The sequence below is a fragment of the Coregonus lavaretus genome (genome assembly GCF_964263955.1).
Source record: "Coregonus lavaretus genome assembly, chromosome: 18".
NCBI classification, from domain to species: domain Eukaryota; kingdom Metazoa; phylum Chordata; class Actinopteri; order Salmoniformes; family Salmonidae; genus Coregonus; species Coregonus lavaretus.
Window position 1 is genome coordinate 40308551 of NC_140005.1, and position 14829 is coordinate 40323379.

The window sequence follows — 14829 nt, forward strand, 5'->3', positions numbered from 1 at the left end:
GCACTGGAGCCTCCCACTCCTCTTTCTATTCTGGTTAGAGTCAGTTTGCGCTGTTCTGTGAAGGGAGTAGTACACAACGTTGTACGAGATCTTCAGTTTCTTGGCAATTTCTTGCATGGAATAGCCTTCATTTCTCAGAACCAGAATAGACTGACGAGTTTCAGAAGAAAGTTATTTGTTTCTGGCCATTTTGAGCCTGTAATCAAACCCACAATTGCTGATGCTCCAGATACTCAACTAGTCTCAAGAAGGCCAGTTTTATTGCTTCTTTAATCAGCACAACAGTTTTCAGCTGTGCTAACATAATTGCAAAAGGGTTTTCTAATGATCAATTAGCCTTTTAAAATGATAAACTTGGATTAGCAAACACAACGTGCCATTGGAACACAGGACTGATGGTTGCTGATAATGGGCCTCTGTACACCTATGTAGATATTCCATTGAAAGTCAGCCGTTTCCAGCTACAATAGCCATTTACAACATTAACAATGTCTACACTGTATTTCGGATCAATTTGATGTTATTTTAATGGACAAAAAAATTAGTTTTCTTTCGAAATCAAGGACATTTCTAAGTGACACCAAACTTTTGAACGGAAGTGTAGGTTGAGAATATTGTGTGATAATTAGAGAAGTACATTATCTTTAAAAGGAAAAGGATTTGTGAACTACCACAGTACAATACAGACAGCTTTTTCAATCCCATATAGGCGATATGATTTCACAGATGTTTCCTTCACGCATATTTTGAATATTTGCCTTGTGTTTTGGACCTTTAGACAAGGTCCTCACATTTCTCCTAACAGTTATGTTCAGGTAAACTCTCATTGAACAGTGGATTTTATTCTTAGCAATCATTACTTTAGAGGCTTTAGAACACCTTGTTCTGGAGGCATATTTAAATGATGTAATTATAGACTCACTTGGCACCTTTATGGGTCTGATCTAATTACAACATTCCTCCAACATTCCCCACACCAATGCCAGGAGCTGTTTACTGGTCTGCAGTACTGACTCACTAAGGATTTGATGAACATAATAGCCAGGTCATTACATGGCATTGCGGTTCATGATCCTAGTAATCAGGAAATGGATTGTATTACTGGGTTGTTCCACCAATTCGGTGCCTTTTGAGAAGTGTAACTTCGTCCCAATTTGTTTTGATTTCACCTCATTTTAACATTCTGTCATAAAGAGCATATGTTCAACTTCATAAAAAAACATGTTTTCCCATCTTGAGGGTAAATTAAAAAAAATACTTTAGTAAGTGCCAAATAAAGTAACAGGGTTGACGATTTCATCTTAAATCAGCCATAAATCCCCTTTTGACAGGGGGAATGGAAGCTTGTTGTGTGCAACAGGGAGTGGCAATTGAAAGCAATTTTAACAAAAACATTTTTATTGTTAAAAAATGTCCAGCCTGTCTATCTATGGGTAACAGGGTTGACGTATAATGCTCGAACTGGCTCAGTTTTCCACCACAAAACACCCAAAAATTGCTAAAAATAGTAGAACCAGCTCACCTGCTTTAACTTTACACTATAATTTGACTATAAGATGTTAATTGTTTTTTAAATTTATTTTTATATTTAAAAAGGAGTTCAGTTCACGTAACAAGGTTGACCTTAAAATGAGGGAGAGACATAAATTAATCACTAATCTCACAAATTAAATAATAATCTTCATAAATGACTTTGTCAAAGCAACAAAATAACTAGGGCTTTACAATGATGGAGACATTTGGGGGGTCAGTGGGTTAAAATCTTCCTCAATGTCACAGAGGGTGCACGGAGGGACATGTCAAAATGCTGAATTAGCAAGTCTTTATTCATATAAAAAGTCAGATTTATTGAAGACTCCATGTGGTCTATATTAAAGGGCACTTAATTTAATATAACAGGCTTTTACGATGCAATATTGATGCACAATTTCTACTTTAAAATATCAAAGGCACTCTTTTCGTGGAACGACCCTACAATTATTATAATATGTTTAATACTGAATACAGGCAGGCTCACATAATGTCCAGGGAAATTATCTGTAGGTGGGCTTAGGCCTATCATGGACTGTATCCTAAATGGTGTGCACTATGTATGGAATACAGTGCCATTTCAAATTGACCCATGATGTCTTCACAAATGTTCAGCTAAACATAGTCTTGGTTGCTTAAAGCAGATGATAATGTTCTCTCTCCTATGACCAGGACTTGGAGAACACATTTGATGGCTGGACAGAAGACCTAGCCCACCTGACGGTGCTGAGGGAGTCCCTGTCTAGCTACATCAGTGCTGAGGACCTGTCTGTTCTGCAGGAACGCATAGAGCTGCTGCACCGCCAGTGGGAGGAGATCTGTCACCAGGTACTGTATGGCTGCCGCCAGTGGGAGGAGATCTGTCACCAGGTACTGTATGGCTGTTGAATATGTTGCTGTGAGGAGAAGCAGTCTCTTCCCACAGCCTCTGTGTCTCTGACACAATAGGTGGAGTGGCATCAGTCTAGCAAGAGAGACTAGAGCAGTCATTTTAAGTCGTAATGACATGTGGTCCCATATGGTGGTGCTGATGCTCCACAATAGGCCATGGCTGCACGCCGTACAGTAGGCGTAGTTATGGGATCAGGGTTGAATCTTGCAGGCTTGCACTGATTGCTAACTAGTGCAGACAGGTCTGCAGCAGACTATGGTCAATATGATTGAATAGTGGTTCTGCAGTCTTCTTTAACGCCTTTGTGAAACATATATCTGGTGATTTCATAAAGCTGGTAGCTTAGTGTATAGTGTAACTAGACTTGAAGTAGAGAGAATCTTTCATGCAAAACAGTACAGGATGTTTCTCCTTCAAACTGCATCCGGTGTTGTATGTGTATGTAGACCACATACCAGATAGTGACAGGAAGTCACACTGTGCTAGCTTTAGATGCATACATTAGGTGACACCTCTCCATCACTGATAACCTCTTCATTAATGTTCTGCTAAATCTATGCATATTGCCTAGTACCGGTAGTTGTGTATGTTTCTTTTTTTATAGGAAAATGTTCATTTCTTTCTCTCTGCAACTAGCTATTATCCTTACCATGGTGAATTAATTTCAAATGAGTATATGTATTTACAACACGTGTGTATCTGTGTCTTGCTGTCTCTCTCTCTCTCTCTCTCTCTCTACATAGCTATCCCTTCGGCAGAAGCAGGTTAGTGAGAAGCTGAATGAGTGGGCCGTGTTTAACGAGAAGAACAAGGAGCTGTGTGACTGGCTCACCCACATGGAGAGCAAGGTCTCCCAGAATGGAGACATCAGCATCGAGGAGATGATCGAGAAGCTACGCAAGGTAAACACCAACCGATACCAGACCTTGTCTTTTCATTTGTGTTTGAGTAATTAGACAAATATCCCATTGAATCTGCTCTTCTCTACTTTGCATTGTACTGAGCAGTAAGAATACATGTTCCTATGAGAAATGCTTGTAGAAGTTGATTCCTCTTTGAATAATGTTTTAGTCCAAACTGTTATACTATTCTCCCTTTTTTAAATGGTCTGATTACAGTTTTTACTCCCTCTCCCAGGACTACCAGGAGGAGATAGCGGTGGCTCAGGAGAACAAGCTGCAGTTGCACAAGATGGGTGAGCGTCTGGCCAGGGCCAGCCACGAGACCAAGGCCTCTGAGATAGAACACAAACTCAGCAAGGTGGGCGAGCGCTGGCAACACCTGCTGGACCTCATCGGAGCCAGGTAAGGAGAAGGATATATATACTACGGCCGTGTGTGTGGGGTAGGAAGTACATGGATATACTATACTGCTGCGGGTTAGGAATATACACACACTTGTTTACACACGCCATTGGCGTTAATATTTGCTTTGATGCAGCCTGTCAGAAAATCCCTGGCTGCCCCAGTGTACAGTACTGTACTTGGCACAATCTGACCACAATGGGACTTCCTGGTAAAATATAGGTTGAATAAAATAAAAACAATGAGTTGAAAGAAGCGGTTTAATGACTTTGTTAATTGTTTTTAGGTGCTTCATTACTAGGAATCTACTGTGTTATGTATGTTTTTCTAAAACAAGCATAATGTATCCCATTGATATAGAGTGAAGAAGCTGAGGGAGACTCTGGTGGCAGTGCAGCAGCTGGATAAGAACATGAGTAGTCTGCGGTCCTGGCTGGCCCACATAGAGACTGAGCTGTCCAAACCCATCGTCTTTGACACCTGTGATTCCCAGGAGATACAGAGGAAGCTGGACCTGCAGCAGGTAAATACCCCATCAGCTTGGTGGTCCCAGATCTGTTTGTGCTGTCTTGTAAACTCTTGTAGTCGTTGTCATAGGAGTTGGCAAGACGGCACAAACAGATCTGGGCTGTGGGTACTTTGAAAACACACTGTAGTTTACATCCCCTGATATAGCTTATTGATAGAGCTACTGTACATAATCAATGATGGTTGCTTATGTTGATACTTTATAGATCATTTTTAGTTCCTATCAGACAGGCTTACAGACAATACAATAGAGATGGGCTTATTGAAAAATCTTAGTAGGTTTCTTGATTCGGAAAATATCAAGATCCCGCCCTCTTTCTCTAACATAGCGTACCATAACATCCTTCCATCTTTCTCTCCGTCCATCCAGGAGCTTCAGCGTGACATAGAGAAGCACAGTACAGGTGTGGCGTCTGTGTTGAACCTGTGTGAGGTGCTGTTGCACGACTGTGACGCTTGTGCTACGGACACCGAGTGTGAATCCATCCAGCAGGCCACTCGCAGCCTGGACCGCCGATGGAGGAGCATCTGTGCCCTGTCAATGGAGAGAAGGCTCAAGTAAGACACACACAGTTTAACTTAACCTTTTACTGCAGTGGGCTAAATCAAGGTCACACAGTGTTTTCTTGGTAGTCTTAAACAAATCTACTTTGAAACAAAAGTATACACCTCACACACATGGTTATGTACAATGTCAGATATAGAGTTGAAATGTATTCAGTTTTGAGTTTGCATCCCAATATTACACTTTATATACGTCACAGAAGACTGGACATAGAAACGTTTAAACAAATATATGTTTATTAATTATGAAATTATGAAAGATATTAATAACATTCCATCCATGAGGCCACTAGAGGGTGATTTGGTCATTTGACTGCAGGACAGTTGTTTCTACAGTAGCACAATTTTTTTCTTCCAAGAGTATCAACAAGCAAAGTGCAGTGATGTAACTCTAGGGTTGGTTAGTCTATTTGAAAGCTTATGATGTAGGCTGTCACCATATCTTAAACTGTCCATATCGTTTTAATTTCTAAGGATTGAAGAGACATGGCGTTTATGGCAGAAGTTTTTAGAGGACTTTACGTGTTTTGAGGAGTGGCTAGTGACCTCAGAGAAGACTGCTGCTCTTCCCAACTCTTCAGGCGTGCTGTACACTGTGGCCAAGGAAGAACTAAAGAAGTTTGAGGTACAGACCACCTTATTTGATATGCTGTAAACCACTATATTCTCTCCCCATGTATCTCACATTCAGAAGACAGTACCTCTAAAGTACATATCTGGACAAAACTCATGGATGGACTGACTTGTCTCTGATTGATACTAAATTATCAATTGTTCAACTAAATTGTCAACTAAATGGATTGAGGTCTGGGCTTTGACTAGGCCATTCCAAGACATTTAAATGTTTCCCCTTAAACCACTTGAGTGTTGCTTTAGCAGTATGCTTAGGGTCATTGTCCTGCTGGAAGGTGAACCTCCGTCCCAGTCTCAAATCTCTGGAAGACTGAAACAGGTTTCCCTCAAGAATGTCCCGGTATTTAGCGGCATCCATCATTCCTTCAATTCTGACCAGTTTCCCAGTCCCTGCCGATGAAAGATGGTGTTCTCGTGGTGATGAGAGGTGTTGGGTTTGCGCCAGACATAGCGTTTTCCTTGATGGACAAAAAGCTCAATTTTAGTCTCATCTGACCAGAGTACCTTCTTCCATATGTTTGGGGAGTCTCCCACATGGCTTTTGGCGAACACCAAACGTGTTTGTTTCTTTTTTTCTTTAAGCAATGGCTTTTCTGTAAAGCCCAGCTCTGTGGAGTGTACGGCTTAAAGTGGTCCTATGGACAGATACTCCAGTCCCAGCTGTGGAGCTTTGCAGCTCCTTCAGGGTTATCTTTGGTCTCTTTGTTGCCTCTCTGATTAATGCCCTCCTTGCCTGGTCTGTGAGTTTTGGTGGGCGTCCATCACCAGATCTTATTTAGGGGCTTCATAGCAAAGGGGGTGAATACATATGCACGCACCACTTTTCCGTTATTTATTTTTTGAAACAAGTTATTTTTTTCATTTCACTTCACCAATTTGGACTATTTTGTGTATGTCCATTACATGAAATCCAAATAAAAATCCATTTAAATTACAGGTTGTAATGCAACAAAATAGGAAAAACGTATCTTGCAAAAAAATACTTTTGCAAGATACTGTATATATTTTTATTATATGTTGTCCTGTAGGCGTTCCAGCGTCAGGTCCATGAGAGTCTGACCCAGCTGGAGCTGATCAATAAGCAGTACCGCCGTCTGGCCAGGGAGAACCGCACCGACTCCTCCTGTCGCCTCCGGGAGATGGCCCACGATGGGAACCAGCGCTGGGACAACCTGCAGAAGAGGGTGGCCTCCATCCTCCGCAGGCTCAAGGTACACAATTGCGTCCAGAGTAGGCCTTGATGAGCAACTGTAACACAACAGAAAGTATTGTATATAGTCCAATTCTACACTCCAAAATATCCGTAGTGCTCACAGAAAGAGGAGTGTCTGCCCAAAGTTGCAATTCATTGGTAAAAAAAATGTTTGTTGCGAGAAATGTGTATCCTAAAGGTTCTCTTCATGATTTCTCCAGCACTTTATCAGTCAGCGTGAGGAGTTTGAGACGGCCCGAGACAGCATCCTGGTGTGGCTCACGGAGATGGACCTGCAGCTCACCAACATAGAGCACTTCTCAGAGTGTGACATCCAGGCCAAGATCAAACAGCTCAGGGTAAGAATGCCCACAACACCTCACACCTTGGGGCTGCCCAGGTACATGATACTGGTCATCATTGTTGCTGAAACATTTCACACCTGGTAGTTGTGAACTCAACCTTACTTGGTTGGTCTCTGCTTCTCTTCCCCTTTTTGACAACCACTGATGTAAAATGAAGTACATTTGATTGATTGATTGATTGTCTACCAGGCGTTCCAGCAGGAGATCTCTCTGACCACTGGGAAGATCGAGCACATCTTCCACCAGGGTGAGGTGCTGCTAGAGAAGAGTGAGCCTCTGGATGCCGCTGTTATAGAGGAGGAGCTGGAGGAGCTGCAGAGATACTGCCAGGAGGTGTTCGGACGCGTGGAGCGTTACTACAAGAAGCTCATACGCCTACCGGTAAGCCTAGGGATGACGGCAAGCCTAGGGATGACGGTAGGCCTAGGGATGACGGTAAGCCTAGGGATGACGTCTACTGGCCCCCTTGGTTCTATTTTGATGTTGTGTGACTGTTGGCTTCTAGCACCCTTTCATTGTTTTGGTTTTTTAAAGAGGATAGAGTTGAGCACATTCTCTCCCTCCATCTGTGACCATTTTACCAAATGATGCCATGTCTTGATTCCTGGAACCTGTTGTCTTTGTTGACTGTCTCATAAGTGTACCTCCCACCCCTCTTCCTCCAGCTAACAGGTGACGAGTACGACGTGTCATTCTCGGACCGGGAGTTTGAACTAGACGAACCGGGGGACTGCATTCCCTGGAGTGAGCGTCTGGGAGACTGCCTGATGTCCCCTCTACCCTCCCTAAGCTGCTCTGCTTCCCTGGCTGCCCCTCTCCGGACTGGGGCTGAGCGCTCGGGCAGGGACACCCCAGCCAGTGTGGACTCCATCCCCCTGGAGTGGGACCACGATTACGACCTGAGCCGGGGGCTGGAGAGCGCAAGCAGGGCCCTGGGCCTGGCCTCTGAGCAGGGGGAGCATGGAGATGAGGGGAGCTACCAGGGATCAGCTTCTGCCTCTGCTCTGTCAGGTCAGTCTAGTCTACACCCCTACTGTCAGATACTAAGGATACCACACCCCTCACAACTTAAGATAGCCTCTATCTCAAAGAGAGTAGAGACATCACAGTGGAGAGATACAGTATTGTACAGTGGCGGTTAAAGCGCACTCATATTCAGCCTTGTTAATTGTAAGAAATGTATGTTTGTATGTATATGTTTCTTCCAGATGTAGTGATCCCAGAGAGCCCTGAGGCCTTTGTTAAACTAACTGAACAAACCCTGAGGTCCTTTGATGGTAGGCAACATGCCGTAGTGTGGAAAAATAACACTCACAGCCTGCTCTCTGCCTGCTAGGAGTTTGATTTGGTTTGGTTTTCTCACTCGCACACTGAAGCGTAACAGCAGGCACTGTTAACCAACAGCACCAATTCCTAACGATTTGTATTTTTTTGTATTGCATTTTGCAGCGCATAGGCTACTGTAGCTAACCTCAAGCTAATTTGTGGTTGGCATCCTGTGTGTTTCAAAAGGTGCATGTTGTTGTCTGTTTTATTGTGTTACAAATGTTCTTTGTCCCTTGTCTTCTAATTTACCACTGAATGGATAACACTCACTATTAATGATATCTTAGAACGTTTTGCAGTGGATGGATTTCTATGTCTGTTTGAAGAAAACATTTAGGGCCAGTTTTTCAGACACAGATTAAGACAGATTAAAGGAAAACTCCACCCAAAAACTATATTTTGGTATTTGTCCATTGTTGACATAGTCCCAAAATGTTTTGCTTGTCAGCAATCAAGTTTTCAAGATATGTAACTTTCAAAATACAGAAATCATTTTGAAAGTTACTAATCTTGAAAACTAGATTTTTGGATGGAATGTTCCTTTAAGCTCCTGAATAATGTATATTGAAAGTGCTTTTAAAGGTCTAAGAAGGTCTAAGAAACCGGCCCATGAACATAAAATCAAAGCCTTTATCTAACTGTATTCCATGTGGGTGTCCATCTCTTCTTCCCATCCTCAGGAGAGGGAGGTACCCTGGAGACTCACATTCTCCAGTTGGACAAGATTCTGGACACCAGCCGGTTCCACCTGCAACAGACAGAGAACATAATCCGCAGCCGCACCCCCACTGGCCCCGAGCTGGACGCATCATACATGGGATATGTGAGTACTGCTGGTCCCATTCACTAGTTACTATACTTGTCTCATTCACTAGTTACTATACTGGTCTCATTCACTAGTTACTATACTGGTCTCATTCACTAGTTACTATACTGGTCTCATTCACTAGTTACTATACTGGTCTCATTCACTAGTTACTATACTGGTCTCATTCACAAGACTAGACACCCAAGTCTTCTGCAGCCCATTTGGCTCTTAGGGTTTGTAAAGGTGAAGTTACGAGTTAAAGTATTCCATAAATCGTATTGTTATGTCTGATAAGAGATCCTTATCACCGTTCTGTGGGGTATGTCTCAATGGAAGGTCTTTAGGAAACATTTAGCTACATAACTCATGTGGTTTGTAAAAGAAGTATCTACTCAGTGTGATAACATGATGTGAACATCTCAGTGACATGCTTTCCATCAGTTGCCTGTCCTGTGGTGTTGTGTAGATGCGTCTGCTGGGAGAGTGTCGTGGCAGTATAGACACGGTGAAGAGGGTGGGCTACGAGCTGAAGGGGGAGGAGGACAAGGCCTCAGGACTCGCTGACCCCATTGGTGATGAATCACAAACAACAGGTAACGTTTGGCCTTCAGATGTTGATATACAGTGCCTACACACAATACCCTATAATGTCAAAGTGAATTATGTTTTTCAATATTTTTACAAATTAATTTTTGTATTTATTAAGGATCTCAGCAACATTAAGGCAGTTATATACAATTTAAAATATTACATGACATTACATTTCATAACACATTTCACAACACATTAAGTGTGTTCCCTCAGGCCACAACTTTACTACCACATATCTACAATACAAAATGCTTGTGTAGGTGTGTGTAGAGTGTGTCTTATCATGTGTACGTGTGTCTGTGCCTGTGTGTGTGTATCTTCACAGTCCCCGCTGTTCCAGAAGGTGTATTTTTTTTTTTTTTTTTTATCTGATGCTACTGCTTGCATCAGTTACCTGATGTGGAATAAAGTTCCATGTAGCAATGGCTCTATGTAGTACTGTGCGCCTCCCATAGTCTGTTCTTGACTTGGGGATTGTGAAGAGACTTTTGGTGGCATGTCTTGTGCGGTATGCATGGGTGTCCGAGCTGTGTGCTGGTAGTTTAAACAGACACCTCGGTGCATTCAGCATGTCAACACTTCTTACAAAAACAAGTAGTGATGAAGTCAATCTCTCCTCCACTTTGAGCCATGAGAGATTTACATGCATATTATTAATGTTAGCTCTATGTGTACATTGTAAGGGCCAACCGTGCTGCCCTGTTCTGAGCCAATTGTTATTTTCCGAGGTCCCTCTTTGTGGCACCTGACCACACCACTGAACAGTAGTCCAGGTGCGACAAAACTAGGGCGTGTAGGACCTGCCTTGTTGATAGTGTTGTTAAAAAGGAAGAGTAGCACTTTATTATGGACAGACTTATCCCTGTCTTAGCTACTGTTGTATCAACATGTTTTGACCATCACAGTTTACAATCCAGGGTTACTCCAAGCAGTTTAGTCACCTCAACTTGCTCAATTTCCACATTATTTATTACAAGTTTAGTTGAGGTTTAGGGTTTAGTGAATGATTTGTCCCAAATACAATGCTTTTAGTTTTTGAAATATTTAGGAGTACCTTCCATTCTGAAACTAATTGCAGCGCTTTAAGTGTTGAAGTGATTTTACTCGCTGTAGTACTGTGAGAGAAAAAAGTATTTGATCCCCTGCTGATTTTGTACGTTTGCCCACTGACAAAGACATGATCAGTCTATAATTTTAATGGTAGCTTTATTTGAACAGTGAGAGACAGAATAACAACAAAAAAATCCAGAAAAACGCATGTCAAAAATGTTATAAATTGATTTGCATTTTAATGAGGGAAATAAGTATTTGACCCCCTCTCAATCAGAAAGATTTCTGGCTCCCAGGTGTCTTTTATACAGGTAACGAGCTGAGATTAGGAGCACACTCTTAAAGGGAGTGCTACTAATCTCATCTTGTTACCTGTATAAAAGACACCTGTCCACAGAATCAATCAATCAATCAGATTCCAAACTCTCCACAATGGCCAAGACCAAAGAGCTCTCCAAGGATGTCAGGGACAAGATTGTAGACCTACACAAGGCTGGAATGGGCTACAAGACCATCGCAAAGCAGCTTGGTGAGAAGGTGACAACAGTTGGTGCGATTATTCGCAAATGGAAGAAACACAAAAGAACTGTCAATCTCCCTCGGCCTGGGGCTCCATGCAAGATCTCACCTCGTGGAGTTGCAATGATCATGAGAACGGTGAGGAATCAGCCCAGAACTACACGGGAGGATCTTGTCAATGATCTCAAGGCAGCTGGGACCATAGTCACCAAGAAAACAATTGGTAACACACTATGCCGTGAAGGACTGAAATCCTGCAGCGCCCGCAAGGTCCCCCTGCTCAAGAAAGCACATATACAGGCCCGTCTGAAGTTTTCCAATGAACATCTGAATGATTCAGAGGAGAACTGGGTGAAAGTGTTGTGGTCAGATGAGACCAAAATGGAGCTCTTTGGCATCAACTCAACTCGCCGTGTTTGGAGGAGGAGGAATGCTGCCTATGACCCCAAGAACACCATCCCCACCGTCAAACATGGATGTGGAAACATTATGCTTTGGGGGTGTTTTTCTGCTAAGGGGACAGGACAACTTCACCGCATCAAAGGGACGATGGACGTGGCCATGTACCTTCAAATCTTGGGTGAGAACCTCCTTCCCTCAGCCAGGGCATTGAAAATGGGTCGTGGATGGGTATTCCAGCATGACAATGACCCAAAACACACGGCCAAGGGAACAAAGGAGTGGCTCAAGAAGAAGCACATTAAGGTCCTGGAGTGGCCTAGCCAGTCTCCAGACCTTAATCCCATAGAAAATCTGTGGAGGGAGCTGAAGGTTTGAGTTGCCAAACGTCAGCCTCGAAACCTTAATGACTTGGAGAAGATCTGCAAAGAGGAGTGGGACAAAATCCCTCCTGAGATGTGTGCAAACTTGGTGGCCAACTACAAGAAACGTCTGACCTCTGTGATTGCCAACAAGGGTTTTGCCACCAAGTACTAAGTCATGTTTTGCAGAGGGGTCAAATACTTATTTCCCTCATTAAAATGCAAATCAATTTATAACATTTTTGACATGTGTTTTTCTGGACTTTTGTTTTGTTATTCTGTCTCACTGTTCAAATCAACCTACCATTAAAATGATAGACTGATCATGTCTTTGTCAGTGGGCAATCGTACAAAATCAGCAGGGGATCAAATACTTTTTTCCCTCACTGTATATCCCATTACCAAATTAATAATTTCATACCCTTTCTTTCCTACCTCCTATACTGTACTGAACAGTAGGATAGTTAATGCAGTCTCAGGCCCTCAGTAAAGAGATAGATAGACATAGATATAATAGATAACGACGTATATATCCCTGAAATAAATAATATAATACTCCTTCCTTCCCCCTGTGGTGTAAGTGTGATAGAACACTGGGAGTTGCTGCAGGCCCAGGCCCTCAGTAAAGAGATGGATAGATATAGTATAGCGCCGCTTATATAATATAATAGCCCTTTCTTCCCCCCCTGTGGTGTAGGTGTGATAGAACGTTGGGAGTTGTTGCAGGCCCAGGCTCTCAGTAAAGAGATGCGTCTGAAGCAGAACCTTCAACAGTGGCAGCAGTTCAACTCTGACCTCAATGCCGTGTGGGTGTGGCTGGAGCAGGCGGGGGCGGAGCTAGAGCAGCAGCGGAGCCTAGACCTCAGCACCGACATCCAAACTATCGAGATGCGCATCAAGAAACTCAAGGTGACCTTTGATTTTGGCTTTTTGCCCTCTGAGTCCTGAAATGGGTGTTTAGCATCCTCACTAAGATTACAAAGCTTGCAAGGTTTGCAAGGCTTTCCCAAAGTTCCCGGGTTTTTCAGAAACCCCGGTTGGATGGTTCCTAGTTCCTCCTTGCTTATTCCCTGCTGCTTACCGGGAATACTCCAACTGGGATTTCTGAAAAACCTGGGTTCTTAGGGAAAGTTTCTGAAATTTTGCAACCCTAATCCTCAAGAGTTATTTTAAAAAATACTCTATGCTGATATTAGACACACTGTCCAATTATCTCTTTCCATAACGTCTTTCTACAGGAGCTGCAGAAGGCTGTTGACAAGCGTAAGGCCATTGTACTATCCATTAACCTGTGCAGTGCAGAGTTTATCCAGTCCGCCACAGAAGAATCCCAGGACCTGCAGGCCAGGCTGAAAGAGATGAACAACCGCTGGGACAGACTGGGAACCTCTTTGGGGGAGTGGAGGGCAGCGCTACAGAACGCCCTCATGCAGTGTCACGTAGGTGTCCAACTATCTATCCACCTAGCCTGGTCCCAGATCTGTGCTGTCTTGCCAACTCCAATGGCCGTCGAGGAGTTGGCAAGACAGCACAAACAGATCTGGGACCAGGCTACAGTTTTTTTGTTTGTTTTGTTTTTAGGGTGTAAATCAGCTTTAATATTGCATATACAGTGGGGGAAAAAAGTATTTAGTCAGCCACCAATTGTGCAAGTTCTCCCACTTAAAAAGATGAGAGAGGCCTGTAATTTTCATCATAGGTACACGTCAACTATGACAGACAAAATGAGAAAAAAAAATCCAGAAAATCACATTGTAGGATTTTTAATGAATTTATTTGCAAATTATGGTGGAAAATAAGTATTTGGTCAATAACAAAAGTTTCTCAATACTTTGTTATATACCCTTTGTTGGCAATGACACAGGTCAAACGTTTTCTGTAAGTCTTCACAAGGTTTTCACACACTGTTGCTGGTATTTTGGCCCATTCCTCCATGCAGATCTCCTCTAGAGCAGTGATGTTTTGGGGCTGTCGCTGGGCAACACGGACTTTCAACTCCCTCCAAAGATTTTCTATGGGGTTGAGATCTGGAGACTGGCTAGGCCACTCCAGGACCTTGAAATGCTTCTTACGAAGCCACTCCTTCGTTGCCCGGGCGGTGTGTTTGGGATCATTGTCATGCTGAAAGACCCAGCCACGTTTCATCTTCAATGCCCTTGCTGATGGAAGGAGGTTTTCACTCAAAATCTCACGATACATGGCCCCATTCATTCTTTCCTTTACACGGATCAGTCGTCCTGGTCCCTTTGCAGAAAAACAGCCCCAAAGCATGATGTTTCCACCCCCATGCTTCACAGTAGGTATGGTGTTCTTTGGATGCAACTCAGCATTCTTTGTCCTCCAAACACGACGAGTTGAGTTTTTACCAAAAAGTTCTATTTTGGTTTCATCTGACCATATGACATTCTCCCAATCCTCTTCTGGATCATCCAAATGCACTCTAGCAAACTTCAGACGGGCCTGGACATGTACTGGCTTAAGCAGGGGGACACATCTGGCACTGCAGGATTTGAGTCCCTGGCGGCGTAGTGTGTTACTGATGGTAGGCTTTGTTACTTTGGTCCCAGCTCTCTGCAGGTCATTCACTAGGTCCCCCCGTGTGGTTCTGGGATTTTTGCTCACCGTTCTTGTGATCATTTTGACCCCACGGTGTGAGATCTTGCGTGGAGCCCCAGATCGAGGGAGATTATCAGTGGTTTTGTATGTCTTCCATTTCCTAATAATTGCTCCCACAGTTGATTTCTTCAAACCAAGCTGCTTACCTAT

At 43.1% G+C, this 14829-nt stretch overlaps 1 protein-coding gene across 2 annotated transcripts in view; it reads left to right on the forward strand.

The window, feature by feature from the left end:
• The window catches only part of syne1b (spectrin repeat containing, nuclear envelope 1b), a gene marked incomplete at its 5' end in the record, with an annotated part of 150074 nt that overhangs the window by 120832 nt on the left and 14413 nt on the right, over positions 1-14829 (forward strand). The window contains 15 exons of one of the 2 annotated variants that reach the window (XM_084182195.1): positions 2203-2358; positions 3166-3324; positions 3560-3726; positions 4087-4249; positions 4625-4812; positions 5293-5443; positions 6480-6662; positions 6865-7002; positions 7198-7389; positions 7674-8019; positions 8217-8285; positions 9015-9157; positions 9609-9735; positions 12761-12972; positions 13302-13502. In XM_084182195.1, coding sequence (XP_084038321.1) covers positions 2203-2358; positions 3166-3324; positions 3560-3726; positions 4087-4249; positions 4625-4812; positions 5293-5443; positions 6480-6662; positions 6865-7002; positions 7198-7389; positions 7674-8019; positions 8217-8285; positions 9015-9157; positions 9609-9735; positions 12761-12972; positions 13302-13502 — 2595 coding nt within the window. The remainder of the gene's footprint in view (positions 1-2202; positions 2359-3165; positions 3325-3559; positions 3727-4086; positions 4250-4624; positions 4813-5292; positions 5444-6479; positions 6663-6864; positions 7003-7197; positions 7390-7673; positions 8020-8216; positions 8286-9014; positions 9158-9608; positions 9736-12760; positions 12973-13301; positions 13503-14829) is intronic. The other variant, XM_084182196.1, reaches the window with a different exon arrangement.